General features: G+C 41.4%; 1 protein-coding gene across 2 annotated transcripts in view; it reads left to right on the top strand.

Moving 5' to 3' along the window:
* Positions 1-20,845, top strand: part of AGBL1 (AGBL carboxypeptidase 1) — a 265,872-nt gene that overhangs the window by 179,361 nt on the left and 65,666 nt on the right. For both annotated transcript variants that reach the window (XM_039723561.1, XM_039723560.1), the window contains exon 22: positions 2,184-2,344. In XM_039723561.1, the coding sequence (XP_039579495.1) occupies positions 2,184-2,344 (161 nt within the window). The remainder of the gene's footprint in view (positions 1-2,183; positions 2,345-20,845) is intronic.

Raw genomic sequence — 20,845 nt, 5'->3', positions numbered from 1 at the left:
TCTAATATCAAAGCAGTATGGGTGCATCATACAGCAGCTGACTTCAGTGCATGAGCAGTTACTGTCTTAGGTTTCTGAGGTGTGTTATAGTGTTAATATCATTATTATTGTTGTTTTGCTCATAGTTTTTTAAGGCCTTTCCATATCCTGAGTAAAGCTCTAGGGAGTCATAAAGCCACAGGCTGAGTTTCAGCTCAGGCACTGTTTGCATCTCCTTGATAGCTGTTTAGTATGTTGCCTTAATCTTGGAAGCAAGACCCTGAGATGCACCCCAGGGAAAGCCTCGAGATGTTCTTTGTATTTTTTGCCCCTGAGAAAATAACTCTCTTGCTGTGGAAATGGCATCTTTTTTCTCTGAAATGTCACCACTTCTGCCTGCTGGTTGTAACTCTTGCACTACAATACCTTAAGTCTTTTAAAGTAAAATAATAAAACATTTAAGAATCTATTTAGAGCTGCTGAGCATTCTTATTGTTTTGTGTTAATGACCCTCAGTTCCCATAAACTTCTCCCTCCATTTTTGTTTTTCTTATAAATGATTGCTAAACTTTTTTGTACCCATATCTTGCTTGGCAAAGCTTGCAGTAGAGGTGAATATAAGAGGAGAGTAGAAATGATATTAGACACTTACCCACTGTGATAAACATGCTTAAGAGACTTTTCAGAGAGCAAAAATCAGTTTTCCTGGGGCCCTAGACCCTGCCTAGCACTGAGGCTCTTCCCTCAGATTGAGTGTGCTCTTCTGAGCAGGTCCTTCCTTGTCCAGCCACTCAGAATTTGTTTGAGCTCTGGATTATGTTCATCATAACTATGGATTCATGGTTTGCTCATAAGGCCTCTGAAAAGAAACTGAATTGCAATATCTTGTCCATAGGAAAATGTACTTGTGATCAGAGAGGGTGGTTTTTGTGCCAGATGATCTTTGCATGTGCTGGACCTGCTAGAGAGAAGTTATGGTGGTGCTCTGCTAATAGTTTCTGTCCTCTAACAAAAATGCACTGAAAAACTACTCAGGAGAGTTGCAGACATTTATGTGTGAAATCTCTTCTTTCTTCCATCCACCTGTGTGTTTTGGGCTGGGAAATAATCTTCCAGCTATACAGAGGTGCTCAGACTCCAGGATCCCAAAGCATTTTAGAAAAATAACTTTACAAAGGAAAAGAGCAGAGCTCTGTCCCCTGTCATGGATTACTGAACGCATTATATTTTATAATATAAATTATAATATTTTCAGTACCCATGAGATGCTCACTAACAAACATCTAGTGGAGAGTGATGTGCAGCTCACACCATGCTTAGGGCCAGGGCTTATTCTGGACTTCTGAGAGTTGCTAAGGAAACAGCCTGGGAATGGAGCTGGAAGTCTCTCAGAAGCTTGGCTGCGGAGATGTTTTTTGCTGCAAAACCACACAGGGCTGTTATTGGCAGAGGCAGCAGCTGGTCCAGCCCCTGATGGGTGATGCAGTCTCTAAGTGCCAAAGATGAGGGACTCTGCAGTTTTAGTTTCTTTCTGGTATATCTGAGCTTTGTTTGTCTCCTGCCCTGCTCTCACCAGAATCATGAAACTGCCATCAGTGGCACTGACTGACTCTGATGCAGGCCTTTGGTGAAAAACCAAACACAGACTATTCACAGCCAGCAAGATACACAGCTTGGAGAATTCCTCTCTTGAAAGATGAAGTTGATAATCCAAACCCTGTTTGTGCCACCACCTTTAACAGGCTGAGAAACTCCTTAGAGGTGTTTGTTATTTTGCAATTACTTTGCAATTGATTTTCTTAAAAAACAATTCATAACTTGTTAAAGATCTCTTCCTCTCTTTTCTCCCCTTGTCCAGTTCCCTTTTCCATCTTTGCCACTGCCTAATGTTTATAATCACAGGACTTATTTCTTTTTCCCCCATTACTTAGGTAGGTAACTCCTCTACAGAGAAAAAGAAAAACTGGATGATTTATAAAAGTGGATTTACAGTCAGATTCTCCTGGGGTCTAAGTCTAATTCTTACAACGACTTCTGAAAATCTGAGACATTTAAACTATTTACCTCTGTTTCCCCTGCTGTAAAACAGAGGCTATTTTAGGATAGCTTCTGTAGACCATGTGCTGTTAATTAATTTCCAAATTATTCTGTAGGGGAAACTTCCATATGTAGGAATCATGAAACCTTGTGCTTCTCTCCATCAGGGCCTGCAGCTGGGAACGCAGGAGCTGGAGGAGATGGGAAGCAAATTTTGCCTTGGTTTGCTGATTCTGCACCTCAAATCCCTGCCCTGCAGCAAGGAGCTGATGGCTCAGGCAGCACTCCTGCTGGATCTGGAGGAGGAGATCACAGACCGGGCACAAAGGTCAGTGACTGTCATATCCAGAGGGCTCTGCTGTGGGAATGGAGTTGGTGGGGCATGCTTTGCGTTTAAATCTGCAGAAATGGACTCTCCTTGTGGCTGAGATTTGTATCTTAGAAGCTGCAGTGTATGGAGAGTAATCGGAATTCAGATGTAATTGACTCCCAAACAAACTACTGAAACAGTGGGTCCATGCTCTGCAGCCATCCATGTGGAGGAAAAAAAGTTGAAAGAGAAGTACCTGTTCTCTGTTTTCCAGTGATTTTCCATTTTCCTATCAAAACTGTTCACTGGCGCATGGGGATGGTACTGCCCCAGAAAAAATTCATCAACAGGAAACATTTTCCTGCTCACTGTCACATGGGGTTCTGTCCAGCTCAGATCCTCCATGGAGAGGCTCTCTTATAAGAAAGGCATTATCTAAGTGCTGCACTGTAGGGAACAAGTATTGCAGATTATAAAAGGACATTGATAGTAAGATTTAGAAATTGTGGACCTCATACTGCAAGTATATTCCTATAAATTCTTTTTCTCACTGCATGGAGTCCTTTAGTCATTTAGAGCATAGATTTATGACTTTTTGATGGACAGAAAGAAGTTTTGATCCTGCTGGTTATTTAGGACATGTTTTTCCAAATTGCAAAATTAATTTACTTGCTTCCTATGTTCAGTGGGGGGTATTTAAGTGAATTTGCCCCATTATAAATACAAGAGGAATTTGACCTGGAAAATTGACTGAGTATGAGACTATTCAGCTTGAATTTGAGATGAAGCAGAAATACATAATTTCTCTAGGCCGTCATCACTTGCTAGTGCTATGTGCATCACATATGTTTGCAAGAATGTTTTTCCAAGATGCTTGGAGAAAGAAGACTTGGTGATGTGACATGATTTGAAGCTCCCCGATGGCTTTGTCATCAAAGAGCTCTCTCAGCTTCTTCAATGAACATCAAGTTTTTCAGTTGCAGAAATACCCCTGTAATTTATAGCAGACTTCCAGTCTCTCCCCTGCAGGAACATTTACCCAACATGAGCACCACCTGTTCCTCATGCCAAAACCCATTCTTGAAAGCTTGTTCACAGTTTTAAATGTTTATGAGGGATGGTCTAAAATGAGGGATAAATGTAGAGACATTCCTTTGGACTAGCTGTGCTCACTTGTAGTGTGAACATATAAATGAAGCAGTTAAGGTGGGTGCTAAACACCATCCGTGTTGTGGACAGCCATCCAAAAAACCATTGCTACGTCATTAGAGAGAGCTGCTGCAGCCTGGCTAGGTGGATGGTTTTGGGATATAAATCAAAGTTTTGAGCTGGAGCTAGAAGAGCCTTGGCATGAAAATAAGGTAGGGGAAGAAAAACATGAAACCCTGACTTCTCTCAAACATTGACAAAAAGCCATCTGGTCACAGTAACTCAGTGAGCATTTTCTCTGATCTTTGTAGCCTTCTGTTACTTTTTCCTTTAGCTGACTTTATATTCATGGGAATTCATTCTACTTATCCTATTATATATTTACTGTGTGGTAGTTGATCTGTACAGAAGGAAGATCTCTAGTGACAAATATTTTTAAAGAAGTTAACAAAAACTAAAATTTTTCTTACTTTGTAAAACTCCCATGTGTCCTCAGTAGCTGAAAGCAAGTTCTTCTACCTCTTCAAGTTTGCCCAGGAATAGTGAGCACCTCTGTGGCATCCAGGAATGAATGTCATTGCTAACAGGCAGTTGATAGGTAGCTGATAATTTTCACTTCACTGGGTCTAATTGCAATTTTGTGAAATTTTACTAGCTTGGATGTAATTTGTTACCATTTGCAGACCAGGTAAGCAGCTGAATTGATAATCCCACCCAGAGGTGTCACATTGCAGGAGCTGGTTGCAAAAGGCTGTGTGAAGGGAACAAAGTGTTTGCTAGCATATTCTCTTTAAGAATAAATAATTCATGGAAAATGATTGTGCAGCATATTGATTCTGATTCAGAAAATTAATACTTTCCTCCCATGTTTCTCTGAGCCTAGCCAAGAGAATTCCGTGGTTTGGTTTTAGTGGGAATATTGGAGCCAATGGAACAATGCAGAATACAGAGGGCTCACTGACACAGACAGGAGGGCAGCTATTTCTACATCCCTCTCTCTACTCATAGGTTTTGAAAAAAAATAAATAAATTATTCTTTATCAGAAGTTTCTCTGGAGGAAGCTGAGGGGTGACATTCAGTCTAATATTAATCTGTAAATACTATGTCTAATCTAGTTCTGTGAGGTAGCACCAAAACCTTGCAGCTTTACTGCTGGTATATCATGACATCAATGGAAATTATACTCTGCTGCTTTCTAGGATAGACCCACCTCTGTGGGCTTGAGTGAAATGTTTGTAGTTTAAAATTAGCTCTGTTTTCCTGTGTGCTTACCAGAAAAATGCACAGTATCCTTGCATGCTTTCTATACTTTGCCTCAGAAAGTGTGAGTAGGTGTGAATAAAAATACCCACATTTCTGTGTACCTTTGCCAAAGCAAAATCAGCTTTGGAGATCCTTCAGGTGTAACACAGGAAAAGTTCTGGGTGGTTACTTGGTGAATTTTTTTCCTTAAATGCTTTAAATAGTGAATAGCAGTGTGTTTTGAACAGCTTACAAGCTATCCCTGTTCCAGAAGTCTGCAGTGTCCTGGTCCCAGGAAATGATATGCATGACAGATATTTAAGTGGGAGGCAGTAGCTTTTACTGTAGCTAATGTTTTCTGGCAAAGGAAAATGTGTCCCAAAGACTGTCCTGCTGATGAGTCTAGAAAGAGATACAAATATGGATGAGGCTTTCCATAGCAGTATTGACCAATATCAAAAGAAAAGATAATATTGTTCAGCCTGGATGAAAACACGAGCTTTTCTTAGTTGTTACGGTTTTGTTTGTGGAAATCAAGCTGAAATTAAGCTGTGAGCAGTGTGATGTATCACACAGTGCTGAAGTTAAATACATCTATCTCAATCTAATGTGTGTTCTGTGTACGGGTTTCTGAGTGCCCATCTCTGTAATACTCTGGGTGACAGGTCAAGCTGTGGAACAAGAAGTTAATCCAGCACTGGATAAAGCTGACTCCCAGATGAAATGTCTCATTGCAAAGGTACAGAGATCAAAAGCTGTGGAGCCAGAGATCTCCTCTGTTTTGAAATCCCTGCAGTTCATGTCCTGCATTTGTCTCTCTTTGCCCTGGTGTCTGCTGTGCATGGCATTGACTTGGCATCTCAGCATCTCCCTCCGACAGCAAACATTTTCACCTGTCAAGGTTCATAACTGTTTGTGTCCTTTAATTTTCCTCTTCAGGCTCTCTGTGCTCTGGGTGTGCTGCAGCCTTATTCTCTCACCACTGCTGTGAGGGGGATAAAGGAGCAGGCTGGACCCTGCTTTGCAGGAATAAACTATTTGCTGTGCACTTTATAGAGTTCTGTCAGAGCCAGTGGTCAGTAAATTGGAGGCAGGTAATAGCTGTCAGGGGGGTGCCTGCTCTGATGGAGGCATCCTGTGAGAATGGGGATTTCTCACACCAGATCAAGTCCATTGTGCTCAGTGTGCTGCCTCTAATGAGCCAAAGAAAGGTGGGAGAAACCTTTAGCAGAACTAACTAAACATGGTTTGGTGCACAGACAAGAATTTCTTCCCATCCCCACTTCAATGTCTTTCCCCTACATTGTCAACTGCAAAAGGAATTATTCACAAGCATGAGCAGGGCCACACTTGGAATAAATTCCCAGCAGATGCAGTGCTACCTCTGAGAATAACCGAGAGGAGCTGAACTTCCACCAGTGGAGCTGAGTGGCTAATGGGACAGCAGAGTATTTCCCCTAAACACACGATGTCCCAGGATACCATGAAGTTGGTCTAACAGCTCTGTGTCATTGTTTTCAACACGTTGCAGCTGTCTCAGGAACATGCCAAAAATGGAGAAAGTACAAGATGCAGCACAGAAGATGCATTAGAGCTACAATGTGTGATGATGAGGAAAAAGGTTAAATTGCTCCAGGGATTAATTGGTCTTTTAATTATCAACCTGTGCTTCTGGGACACGTATTGATTCTCATATTCAGGCACCCTCATGTTACACAAGACCTCTGTAGGGACTTGGTTGTTGTGGCTTTTCTTTTCACTAGTGATATTTCCACCAGCACTGAATAGGTTTGATCTTATGGATGGACCTGACAAGATCAAAGGCCAAATATGCGGAGAACTTCTTGAGCTTTGCAATCACTTTCAACAAGCAAAGCCATGTGTCAGGTGCTCATACAAGCAATTTATTCTGCTCTTTCTCAAACTTGGCCTCATAAGACAGTATTGCCATGCCCTAGGAAGAATTCCTGATGTTTCCAGCATCCCACCATGCTTTACAGGGAATTCTGGCATTCAGAACCTTTCTTTGGGGAAAGTGAAATGTAGCTTGTACTTCAGACACTGTGGGTTTTTTATAATAGTTTTAATTCTTCATTTCCTATAAAAGCAATTAAGTTTTAGGTCACTGCTGTCCAGGTAGCTTCACATTTGTCATGACCACAAGGAGGATGAGAAGTGATTGTTCACAGAAAGCAGGTTGGAGAGGAACAAGGAGTGATCCTCTCCCTCTCTAGTATCCTCCCCAATTCTTCATTTCCTATAAAAGCAATTAAGTTTTAGGTCACTGCTGTCCAGGTAGCTTCACATTTGTCATGACCACAAGGAGAAGTGATTGTTCACGTAAAGCAGGTTGGAGAAGAACAAGGAGTGATCCTCTCCCTCTCCAGTATCCTCCCCTTTTTCCTTGTGGTTTAAACTGATGGAACATTCCTTAATTTTCTTTTTTTCCCTGCCCTCCAGGTTGTGCTAGGAAATGTTTTGCATACACTGCAGCAATTGCAGCCATTTGTTCATGAGACATCTCAGGTGTTGAGACAGACTTTTGTAAAGTCATTTTCTGCTGACTCAGACATTATTTACCTCCCGTGTTTCTTCATCATTTCTTACCTTTCTTGAGCACAGCCAAATCTCTTTCCACCCCAGATGGTAAATATGTCTAGCTCTGCTATTAATCAAAAACAGAAGGCTTAATCATTTCTCTGTTTCCTTGTGCAGATGTAACCTCTTCATCTTCCATACAGTGAGCAGAGTTAGAATGGCCACTGTACGGATGGCAAAGCCAGAATTGACAAGAGGGATTTGCAGATCATTTGGAAATGTGTGTGCTCTTCTTCTGTACCACATTGATGCACCATCATGATCCTGGATAGTATTGAACTGTTGAATCTCCCATGTTTTCACTATAATGCACCTTCTCCTGATTATAGCTGTGCAAGCAATTTCACTCGTCTTTTAAACTGTGTGGCCAAAATGTGATTCAGATCAAATGAAAGTGATTTTGTGGAAATGAAGCAAACAAAAAAGTTCAAACAACAAGAAATGCAGCTAAAGCAAAGCACACTCACTTCATTTGAGGCATCCTTGGTTCATCTTCAAATTGCAGAAATGTGATGTTTTATCCACATGCAGTAATGGAAAATGGTTCCCCTGCCTGGTGGGATGGGTCTTCCTATTCTTACAGGTGAATGTGTGTGTCATTGTTTTGATTATACATACTGAAACAAATTGCAGCTGAAAGGTTTAGGTGCAAGACAGAACTTCACCCTGCACAGCACCCCATCCCTTCCCAGCCTGGGTGTAGCAGCAGTCTCAGTGTCCAGTTCTGAGGCAGGCTGGACTCTGGGGAGCCCTCTGACATATGGCTGAAGATGAAAGTGCTCTTTCATCACTTAGAGAATCTAACCACAGCAGGAATTATTTGACCAGGTTTGATTCAGGTTATTTGACTGGAGTTCCATTTTTCTGTAAGTAAAGATTTGGTGCATTTTTAACCTTGATCATCTGTAGGCATTAAATACCTTGCGGCAGCTTTCAGAAGAGGAGGGTGTTTATTGATTTGATGTTTTCCCTTAGTCACAAATTTTTTTTATGGCAAAGGAATCTGAAATTTCTACTGTTATATGAGCATCTCTGGATGAGGTATTTCTGTATTTGGATAGAAAAGTGGAGAGAAAAGTGCTGTGGGAATGCATTTGCCTAAGTAAGCCACACTACTTTGTCACTTTGTGCAGAGCATGGGGCAAAAGGGGTTTCTATAACGCATTTCATAAAACACTTGTGAGAGCACAGTCTAACATTAATTCAGTATGACAGGTGTGAGAGTGGCTGAAGGTGGGCTTTGGCTTCAGAGCATTCTTACGTTGCTGTAACCATTTAGGATCAGTTCAGGAAATGCTTTAACTCCAGACTGTTTTATAACACTCCCCAGCAATCTTTCACACTGATGTTTCAAAAGAGTGGTACCTCCTTGCACCCCCAGGGTCTGACCTAAAGAATTGCTGCCTCTGCTCTTGAGAGGAAAGAACCCTCAGATTTCAAGTTTGAATCTATTACAGATTTTCGATTTTATTGTTTTATAGGCCTCAATAATCTTGTTTTCAAAATAAAAATGTGAACCTTCTTCTGTCCACCCCTTCATCCCTCTTATCCTGCTCTCTTCTATGCCTCTCCTTTGTTATTGTGAGAATGCAAGCCCAGAGAATTCTTTGGAGGCTCAGCCAAGCAATGCAGCCTATAATGAATATATTTGGTATTCAGAAGGCTTTCATGTAGCTGCTCACAGGTGAGCCACTGAAATTCAGCAACTTTTCATTAACACTTTCTAGAGCTGTTCCTATTTTCCTCCTATTGATTTTTATTATTATTCTAAAATGCCTTGCAAGCTGCTCAGCTTCTGTTGACTGCTATCAAATGCCAGCTCCAGCTATGCCAGGCTGGGTATAAGTATTCATGCTCATTTCAGAGGTAATTAATTTATCCTTTTTTAGCTAACAATAGCAATTTAAATAGATGCAGAAAGAAAGGAGAGGAAAAGAGTAAATGGGAAGAGAAAGAGATCATAGGAGGAACTTCAAACATGCACGGAAGCACTGCTTGCTATTGTATCTGTCTGAGGTTGTTCAAATTACCATACTCACACAGATCTGACTGGACTACAGATAATGAACTTGTATATACCCAGCAGAACAAATGGGCTCTGCAGTGCCCTTTCTGTGAGGCATATTGCTATGGTGCTGTCTGGCGTTAGACATTTTGGTATTGATTAGGAGCATCTGTATTTCTGTGCTGCAGTCTTTCTCCCTTAAGATCTAACTTGAAATATGAAAGCCACTGGGGCCCTACACATGCTGAGATAGAAAAATAAAGCAGAGGGCTATCAGGGGTTCAGAAGTTCCCATTTATGGAGCATTCCCCAAAACATTGTGAGGGGTGCACTCTTTTCTCTGAGGTGGCCTTTCTACAGACCAGGACACTGCTGACACCAGAATAGAATAGATGTTTGGATTTTTCCCTAAGAAGATGCAAAGGGTAATGGGAGAATCAGTCTGTTTAGACAATTGATCATTTGGAATGCAGGCAGAGGTGCATTTCAGATTGAACATGTCACAGGTCTAGTGCTGAAGAGGCAGGTTCAGAGCACTATATATAGCCTTGTAGAGACTATATCTATACTGCAGCAGCAACTGAACACCAGTTGCAGTAGATTTAGTAACCTGGCATAAGATCAGGATGAGAAAACTTTGTCAGTGCAACTCTGCTGGTGATTCCTGTCCTTTGTTTTCAGCTGTTTGATATTATTCAGAGGATATAGATGCACAAGGAATAACTGTAGTGGGAGTCCTTGTGTCTTCATGTGTTGGGGGGAAACATAGATAAACACTAATCTTGTTTCAAGGATCTTGGTTATTTAGTGTTTCCTTGTGGAACTTTTCCAAATGGTGTTCCCAGAGTCCCAAAATAACTTGAGACTTGTGGAAACCAGGGAACAGTCAGATTTTTCATACCAGTACATGCTACATTAGCTTTTTCAGGCAGCCAAGCAATGGAAGGAGTGAGTAGGATGGTAGTTAGATGAAATGCATTTCCAACCTTTAGAAGTAAGCAGGGTTTTTGGGATGTTGTGTTTTTTCCCCTCTTCATTGCAATTGTCACTTCAGTTGACCTCTGATGAAATGCATTTCCAACCTTTAGAAGTAAGCAGGTTTTTTGGGATGTTGTGTGTTTTTCCCCTCTTCATTGTAATTGTCACTTCAGTTGACCTCTACTTAATCTGTCCACAGCTCCCACCACAGCTTTTTGAAGAACACAGTCATGCAGGTGAAAATTAGACTGACTGAGGATCAAAATAGACTTTTCTATCCTATGTATTGGAGAGTTAATCATGTGGCATAGAACACAGGAACAAGAGACTTAGATCTGGATTACCTGGATCAAAGGCTTCACCATGTGGCATTCTCACCCCTTGAATCCAGCACAGTGGCTCAGATGTCCAAGTATCACAGAACTTAGAGGCAAACCAGAATGAATGCCAGTGCTCTGTGAGCTTCTGTAGAGCAGAACGTCTCCCCACCCACCAGCAGCATCAGAGGCTCCAGTCCTGCAGAGCAGGAGGTGGTGCTGAGAGTAGCAGTGCATATATTGCCACTGTCTGAAGTAGGTTTTGCTGTCATGGGTGAAATACAGGGCTAGAAGGAGCTGAATCCCCTGTAAAACCACCAGTGGGATCCAGTTTTTCACCAGAAATTTGTACCTGTATAAATTATTCAGACAATAAGAGCTAAGGAGTCCCAAATGGATTTGATTTAACAACCCTCTTAGTCTCATTGTGTCCCCATTGCCGCCTCCTTTCTCTGCAAAGAGAAAACAAGAGCAGAGATTTCTGCTTTCGAGGTAAATGCCGTGTTGCAAGTCCTTCTGGTCTGGTGCCCAGCCTGCAAATGAGAGTCTGACCAGGTCTCCTCTGCTGTGGTGACAATGTTCAGCTGCTATCTAGGAGCTTATCAAAAACTTAGCAAGACAAATAAGAGATTAAATGGTTAAGGGGATAGAGAAGGCAGAGAAATTTATAATTAAAGCTGTCAAGTTGCAGTAAAAGGAGCACATAGCCTGGAAGGAAAGCGGGTGGGCGAGCAAAGTGTCATATTTGCAGGTGAAAGTTGGCACTTGAACAGCATTTTAAAGCACTCCAAAGCCACCTCCAGTGACACCTCAGCTGCATTGTATATTCTGTCAGAGGCTGTGGCTGTTCAGTGTATTGTGGCTGTGACTCACACACAGACCCTGCCTCTTGCTGCCTCACTAGATCCTGTACAGAGAGACAGGCAGGGGTATTGTGTGAGACAGGAGATAAATACGTGCAGGTTGTTGTTCCAGCACACACGTGCACCAGAGTGGATGAGTGCCTATGCACAGAGGTACAGACGTGAAAGCCAATCCCTCCAGCCCCTGGTAATTAATTGTATTCTCTCAGAAACCATATGGATTTATTAGGATGTGTATGCTTAACATGATGTTGATAAAAACAACTTATGAGACTTAGGCTGGAGTTGAGACTAGAAGGATGTGAGGGGGAAGATGCACATGAAATTAATACTCAGCTTTTTTTTTTTTTTTAATTTGTCTGCAGAGCAAAAATGTACTCTAGCTTAACATCCCAGATCCTATTCTTATGAATGTAGGGAAAATTCTCTTTCAAGTACAGCAATTCTCTTTCAGTACTGGTGGAGCCCCGTCTGTCTCTGGCCATGGTCACTCTGTAGTGCAGCCCAGCTGAAGGGATCTTCTCCACCAGTCCAGCACAGAGCACTGCCACTTTCTTACTGATGTCACAGTGCAATGTCAGATGTGTGGGGCTCATTCCAGGCTGGAACAGTGCAGATGGACCTGTGGTGTGCTGGAAGGGCTCAGATGCACATGGAAGTGGGGATAGTGGGAAAGGAAGCCAAGATTCATCAGAAGAACTCTGTGGAAAATTGTGGCTCTGCTGCAATTGGATTGGGATACAAATGGATACAAAAATGGCCAAAACAAATGGAAAACCACACCTGTTTCTTGTGAACTTTCCTTTCAAAAGGAAAGATTGTCACTTCCTACTGCTCTTGTGTCTCTGAGAAGATGCTGAGGGTGTAGGCTGCTGCTACCTGGACCATGAGTGCTAAAGGAAGTAGGCAAGGGCTCTTGTCAGAGCAGCAGAGAGAGACAGAATCAGAACAGTGTAAGAGGAAAGAAAAAGCATTTTCTTTGTCTCTGTTTAGGGGTGTTTTTCTCTGTTTCCTCCCCCTGGGCCATTTCCCATTCCTATTTCTATTTGTTCTTATTAAAACTTGTTTTTAACTGGAGGAAAATTTAAATTTCTGGAAGGTCAGATTTCATTTTTAAAGTAACAATAGCATGCTTTCTGGTTAGACTTTCAAATATACCCCTAACCATTTAAAAATACTTAATCAGCAGCTTTATCTGTGGCCCATTATTCAACATTTAATCTATAATGGCTTCCTTTTAAACTTTAACAGTAACTTACTACCTTAAATCCCTATTTAAACATGAATTTGAGGATTTGGACTTGTAAGGGAGAATAAGCAATAAAAGCAGCTGAATGCCTGAACAAGATTCTGCTATCAGTCCAGTATGATCAGAAATTAGGAATAACTTGAAGAATAGAAAGCATCTGCTCTCTATTTCCCTGTCTAATCTGTTTGTTCTGTCTAGCCTACCCAACATGTTTTTACATCACACTCTGTACTTGAGAATTATTTTCTGAAGATGGCATTTTATAGCACCCTCCAAGAAGCACCAGCATCTCGTTAAAAGATAAAAGTCCCATGCAATTCAAAGAGAAAGCAAATACCCATTCCAAGTAATAAAGCTGTGCCTCATCTTCCATTGAACTGCAGGGGGCAGCCAAGAATTTGGGTAAAGTGTTGCTACGCGGATTTATCTCGTCGGGCTTTTCCTGGAATGAATACTTATTTTTTGTTTTAGTGCACAACTTGTGTTTTCATCTGTGAGAAAGTGAATCATGAGAGAGGATGTGCTGTAGTACTTTAGTACAGTCAAGTGTCCTTCCTGACAGTGCTCAGCACTGGAGATTTCAAAGAGGGATGTAACCACTTGCCATAGTGGGCAACTGCAGAATGACCCTGTCCCCTGGGGGAATGGTTTTCTATCTTCAGACAGTGTTTTATTTATACCTGGGAACACGAGAATTTGCAACATTTCTGAATAATTATAATAACAATAATTCCATCTAATGAAATGTTCCAGTGCTCTCATTTTCTGTGTAACTTACTAGTGCTTTTTGAATATTGCATTGCTCCTCACTGCACCCTGCTATCTTGTGAGTTTTATAGATTGGTTGCATGTTGTGAGGAAAGAAAATATTTCTTTTCATCTGCTGCTCTTTCACCTTTGCAAATGCATCTTTATCCTCCACTGTAACAGAATAATTGAGAGTGCCTAAATTGCCAGGCATTTTGTAAACAACTATCACCTCTCTTCTCATGCATCTAGTCCTGAAAGAGGAGAAATTTTTTAAATCTTATGCCTCTATACTACTTTTATCACCTACTTTGGACCCTGCTTATTTATATGGTATATTTGAGATACAGGAAACCAAGAATTCAGAATGGGTTTTCTAGGGAAAGTGTGGCATATTTTAAAGTAAGTTTTGTAGTATTTTTAGTGTTGTCTGTGGCCTTGCAATTGAGGTTTATTATTTTCAAGAACGGTGGTGTCTTCCTGGATTAATCAGCTCTATCCTCATTTGGTTTGATGAACTGTATTGGAGAAACCATTTTACCTTTAAGCAGTTTTCTTGGACGATTACTGGCCACAAATGGAGTTGATGAAGGACACCAGAATCTCTCATGTGCGTGCTCATAAAAAGTGATGCTTTTTCAGATTTCAGTCTTAATGTGTCTGTCTTGAAGACAGAGCTTATTCTTACCTAAATATCCCAGAAAAGACTAAGTAGAAAATAAACAAACAAGTGGATGAGGATGTGATGCTGGTAGTTTGTGAGAGGTACAGAACAGAGAGAAAAAGATGGACAGTCCCTGTCAGAGGTGGATTTGGAAGGGTAAGGGCAGGACAAGACTTAAGCCCTCTCCCTGCCTTCCCCTCAGCTCATGGGAGTGATTCTCAATATTACAGAACCTAATTTCAAGAACTCAGGATTAAAAAAAGGGTTGAGTGGAAATATAAATAATGGATTAGGCTGAAAAATTGGTTTAGGCACTTTGACAATGTCTCTGAGGTGTCTTTGCCCCTTTCAAGGAGAAACAGATTGGAGACATGAGATGCAGAAACATGGCTTTTGTTCACTTTTCTCCCTCACGTTTTAAAATCATATCCAAACTCTTTTTGTGCAAATGTGCTGCTCATGATCAAAGACTTATCTCGGAGCAGAGAAAGTCCCTGGAGAGCAAGGCCTGAAGGCTAAGCCTGCAGTGCAGCTGGCTGTGTCCCAGGCTGTTTGGGAAATCTAGTCATGCATGACCCAGCATCTGCTGATCCAGTGAGGGGGAGCAGTGTACCCCAGGTCCTTCCCTGACTTTTGGTCCTCGCTCCCTTTGCCAGCCCAGCTCCCTCTGGAGGCCATGCTCCATCAGGAGTTTGCCCTCACCAGTGTCAGGTTCTCTGTAAGGCTCTTCTGTAACACAGCATCTACTAATTTCCTGAATTTTCTCATGAATTGAATACTCTGGTGTAGAAGCTGGGATTTATCTGGGAAGGGATAATGGACAGGAACAGTTGAGCTCTTTGCCCTTTTCTGTATATTTTCCCTCATGTCTTGTTTCTGGCATTTCCATCCACTGACAGAGTGACTCTAATAGCAACCAGCTTTTGGGGAAGAAGCAACAGAAAGATGTTCAGAGAAACTTCAGAGCTGGTGCCCTGCAGGTATGACAGGAACAGCCATGGAAGGAGCATACCTGTTTGCACAGAGATCTCTCCTGCCTTGTGATGCCTTCCTGCCTTTACTGCCACCCCTGTGGGACACTGGAGTTGTGTGCCAAGAAGGCTGCTGTTAACACAGATCAAACACCTCACAGAGAGCAGTGCCCTTGATCTGTCATTAAAAATGTCCTTGACACACTGTGGCATCAGGAGGAAGGCTTGTGATGCTGATTGCTGGCAGCACTGTTCTACCATGGATGTCACACAGAAAGCCCTAGTACATTTTGTTTTAATTTTGAGAGAGGGAGGCTGGCTTGGTTTTGCTGCTTCTTTTTTTTTCTTTTTCTTTTTTTTAAGAGTTTCCCCAAAGGGCATATGACAGTATGAGGGTAGGCCTGTGATCCTAGGAAGGTGACCTTTCCATCCCTGTAGTTTCTGGTGGGCTATTTTATTATTTTGTTTAAGGTTTTTTGTTGTTTAGTTTGGGGGGGGTATAGTCACAGAATGATGTTCCTGTGCATTCTGCAGCCATGTAGGACTGTCCTCTCAGTTAGATTAGATTTAGGGTTTTCAACTACTTCACAGCCTTTATACCTTCTGAGTGTTCAGCCTACCTCCATCTTCTCTATGGCAATAGCAAAAGCTGGAGAGTTTCCCTTGTTTGCACCTTGATTTTTCTAGAACTTACCTGTGCTCTGTAATGATTAAGAAAATTAAGACATGAGGACATGTGCCCTTGTTTAGTCCCTGATGATGGGTCAAAAGTGGAAATTAATAAGACAGGAAATTTGTTTCTACTCTGCAGTCAGTAAAGGAAATTCACTGGAACCAAATTAATCATGAAACAGGCACAAAGAAGGGAACAGATTATCAGGGAATTAACTCATTAATTAGGTTCATACCAAAATTCAGAAAAGGGTTTTCTTCAAGATAACCACCAACTTCAAAGTTCAGCAAGAGTTGGTCTTGGAGTACAGAAAATTTTATATCAGAGCTCTGGCAAGGTTTATTTTAGCCCAGCATTTGGCTGGTTATAATGGTTTATCAGAAAAGCTGCAGGAAGGCATTCAGCAGCTGGCATCATCTAACCACAAAGTGTGAGGACAGAAGCTATTATCAGCCATTCACATCACTAAACTCTGGTTCCTGGTGTTAACAGCAGTGTGGGAGCCCTCTCTGTTATGGCACCTTGCTAAATTTAGAGCTTGATTGCAAATCCTCCAGTCAATAGCAGCTGCTTGCTGGTGAGTTTTTTTCCTAGCATGAGGGTGAGCAGAAACCACATGCAGATTTAAGTGAGGTAAAGTGCTAAAACACCATCCTGCATGTGGCACTTCTCAGGACCCCCAGCACGCCCCCTTTGTTCCAGTTCTCAGCAGCAGGGCAGGATGGAGCTAAATTCCAGTGTTTCCAAGTAGATGGGGTTTGGTTGGAGTCTCCTCGCTGTTCTGATGGGAAGCTTCTCTCCATGAATCTTTCTTAGGCTGTAGCTTGAACTCAGGGTTAATTTAGGACCCACACAGCCCTATTCTTGTTAAATCAAGATTTATGCTGCCTGTCTTGCTCGCTGCACTTGAGCACGAGCCTGCTTGCTGTGCAGGTGAAATGTCTCCTTTAGTGCTGCCAAGTACAGATACCCTGGTGAAGGAAATGTAGGAGAAAGGAAAAGAACTCTGTTGTAACTCTCTGCTCTGTGCTGTAAAATCCTGCCAGGTCCTTTCACAGCCCTCGTGGTGAGACCTGCTGCTGCCAAATGCCACAAGGTCCCTGTCCCTGGGCTGGGCTGCTGCAGCAGAGCTGGGATCAGTGTTGAGCTTGGTTTCTGTAGCATGTTCTTAATGAACTAACAACCCAGAGCTAAACACTGGTTGAAATGAGAGTGAATCCATGTGAGAAAGGTTCCCTGCTTCCTCACTTACCCTTTCCCATCTCCTGCTTTCACTGAGTCTCAGCAGGAACGCAATCAAACCACGCTGGGGAACATCTGAGCTGCCTATTTGCCACTTAGGACTTCCCGGGTAGTGAAGTTTCCACATTGTTTATTTAGAGCTAAGTGTTCTGCTGGGTCTCTTCTCACCTTCTGTAAATAACAACTGTCCTCAAAATTCTTCAGGCTGATTACTGAGGCTGACAATCTGTGTATTTTGAGTTGCTGAGCCGTATTAATCTATAATATACTCTGGCCCGTGGATGGGAAAACTAATGCATTGAGGGTGTCACCAGAGGTAAAAGCCAAAGGACATATTCTTCCTGGACACGTGAAGTAAAGTGCTCTGCTTGGGATGTGATTAAATCTCCCAGCAGCAGCAGCAGTGCATGAAGTGTTAGAGGAGTTTGCCTTTGAAATCAACATGATAGAGATTTTATAGCACCAAAACTAACTCAATTTTAGAAAAGATGAGGCATGGGTTTGTTTGTTTTTTCCTACCTGTAGCTACCCATGGTAAAGTTTATTCCACTCAATATAGGAATTGATGGCAGAGGGGCAAACACATATATGCAGAGAAACAATACCCAAGTCCTTCAGTTGGCACCAAATACCAACTTTATGAACCATCTAAAAGTTTTGTACCTGGCAATGCCAGTTTTCAAGCACTTTCTTTACAGTCATTGAGAGCAATTCATCCCATCAGTCTTGCACACCTTTCATAGCTTCCACTAGTAGCAGGGTACTAGTCTGGGAGGTGCTGTTTCACCAGAGGGATAGGAAAAAAATAAAAAGAGAACAGAAGGCATAGTCTAGGGCTGAAATATCTTCTCCTTTCTCTTTTGGATCTAAACCTCTTCATATCAGAGTGTAAAAGCTGGAAATGCATCTCCTCAGACCCAATCAAAAAACACACTCTAGCAGCCCTTGCTAAAATGCAGATGGGAAAGTAAATATGAGGTTCATGGATTATACAATTATACAGAATTCAATCCAGAGTTTGTACTGTGATGATTCAGTCCTGTGTAATCCACACCAGGCTGATAAAATATCAGCTTGTCCTGTGGATGTGACACAAGGCAGTTGAAGACTTCTCTGTGCTTTGGAACAGAGCAGTTAAGAATGCAGAATACACATTCAGAGGGCAAAATATTTCTTCTTTGTGCTTTTAATACAGCAAAATGCTTTGTTGCTTCTTTGGTTTCCTTCCTTCAGTCACAACAAAGGAATGTTGGAAGTGGCTCCAGAGAAACAAAGCCTAGAAAAGAAAAGGGATTTAGAGAGAAGAGATTAGATGAGATTTGTAAGAAAAAAAATTCCCAGTGCCATGTTCCCAGCTCAATCTTCTGAAGGGGAGCTCTTTGCTCATGATTCACTTGGCAGCTCTGCCCAGAGTGGCCTCTCTCCTTCATCTCTGCTGCTGTAAATTAATACCCAGCCATAACAGCCCTGCCAAGCTCGGTTGCTGCTGATGTATTGTACACAGCTTTCATTAATGTATTTGTGCCCAGCAGCTCATCAGTGAAAGCTCCTTCTAATTCCCTTCCTTCTGATCAGTTCTGGAATTCTAAAGAACAGGAGTGAGTTTGCAAGAGAGGAGTGACCTGTGATGCTTTCTTGGTGTAACTTGAGCAAGTTTTAGTCAAGCTTTCCTTTAACACTGCACAATTTAATCAGGACATGTTGATATAGACTTGTACCTCCTCATCTTCCTGTCTTTTGACCTTACAGTGATTGGCTTTTAATACTGTTGTCTCCAGTAGAGACTGATTTTTCTGGTTTGGGAGCCATGTGCAGACTTTTCCCTGCCTCCCATTTCTGATATGCAGCAATTCCTGCAATGGTTGGTGGAAAGGGATGGCAGCCACCATGCAGTGCTCTGGCCAGCCTGAGCTCTTACAGCCCTGCTGCTCCTTTGCCTCTGCTCTGATAGTTGGTATGGAAATTATTCCTCCTATATTATCATTGTGGGGAATGAACTTTAAACTACATTTGTGATTGCATAAAATTGGAGGAGTTAAGGGCTGGCAGGGATCTCCAGAGGTCATCAGCTTCCTGCAGTGAGGATCAACTTTACCTGCACCACTCTTGCTATGTTAATTTAATCTTTTCAAGGAGAGCTTTAATAATGGAATTACCAGACTTACTCCAAATAATCTATTTTAGCTCCTACCAGCTTTATATTTTCCAGGTATCTGGCTTGAGCCCTGTCTTGCTACAGGAAGTCCTGGACAGTAATTTTCTTACCTATCCAGCCTAGATATAGAATTAATTATTTCAATGTGTCTTCTGCACCGTTTTCAGTTGAACCAAGCCCTCCCTGAATTGCTTTTCCCAAGCTGGAAACAGATCTGTAGCTGAGATCTTAATAGTACTGAACCAAGAAAGCACAGATTAATTTATATGTCAGCCTAAATTCTCTATACCCACACAGTACTGTATTTGCATTTTTGTAAAAGAAAGGAATGGATGGCTCATTTTCAGCTTGCAGTTTTCAATAAGGCAAATCAGTGTATTTTCCCAGTAGAAATACTACCTTTTCATTGCTCCTCATTTTCTGTGTTTGTACCATTGATTATTCCTGACTCATTGGAGTAACTTGTACTTGACCCTATTGAATTGCAACTTTTTTTTTTCAGGTTATATCTCTAGTTTTTCAAAATTATTTTGAATTTTAATGCAATTTTTGTCTTACTTTGGTTTCATCTGCAAATTTGATTAACATACTTTGCATTTTGTCTAAACCTTTAATGAAAATATTGAATTGTACCACATCCAAGTCCTGCAGAAGCTCATTCAACACATTCGTTTTGACAGTGAAATGCTGAGAACTGTCCTGGGTACAATTTTCTAAACAGTTTATATAATTACTCTGCTGTGATTCACCTAGATCCTGCTGCTTATTTGCTGCAAGAACTTGAAATGGTTTCAAAAAACTTTCCTGTGTGACATCTTGTCCATGGGGTATTCTCCTGGTACCTTCTCAAAGAAGCAAATTAGAATGGGCCATCGTAATTTGTTCTTGACAAAGCCGTGTTGACTGATTCCCACTTCTTTTCTCCTAAGTGCTTCCAAATTGTTTCTTTGCTCTGAGGAACTGGAGTTAACCTGATAGGTCTATCGTTTGCTGTCTTCTCCTTTTTCCTGTCTTCAAAAGACAGTCACTCTATTGTGTCAGTTATCTGGTTCATCACCAGCCCTTCCTAAGCTCAAAAAAAATAATCATTAACAGCTTTGAGCTTGATTGAGTCAGTTCCTCAGAGCTGCAGAAGGAATACAGTAGATGCAGATCATTTGGAAAATCTGAGCAATTTAACTTCTCTAACCAATCTCTTTTGTCTTCTGGGCCTCCTTTGTTCTTTACAACGTTAATTCATCACAGCTGACCTTTTATGAAAACTTGTGCAAAAATCACTCTTCTCAGCCTTGTTGTCAATAAGTTTTCCTTCTATAAAAAGTGGACTAACAAATTATGTTGCATTTTAGTAGTAATAAACATAAAGAATGATATCCTTTGCTGTGGGATATTTTTGCCAGTCTCACCTCACTTTGTGCTTTCATTTTTCATGCTTTCCTTAGCTGTTCTTTTTGTACGTGTGCACTCATGAGGCTATTCTAATTTTTTTTAACTTCCTTTGTATTTTCACTATATATTTGAAGTCAGTTAAGACCTTTTGGTATGACCAAGCTGGTCTGGCTACATTATTTTGTAGTAAAATAGCTCAACTTTGTATTTTTTCTCAGGAATGTACCAGGTTTTTTTTTAAGTCTCTTATAGAAAGAAAATTCTCAAGGATCCTCC

Source organism: Passer montanus, unplaced genomic scaffold, assembly GCF_014805655.1.
Source record: "Passer montanus isolate IOZ18808 unplaced genomic scaffold, ASM1480565v1 scaffold5, whole genome shotgun sequence".
NCBI classification, from domain to species: domain Eukaryota; kingdom Metazoa; phylum Chordata; class Aves; order Passeriformes; family Passeridae; genus Passer; species Passer montanus.
This window is presented reverse-complemented; position numbering and strand designations above follow the sequence as displayed.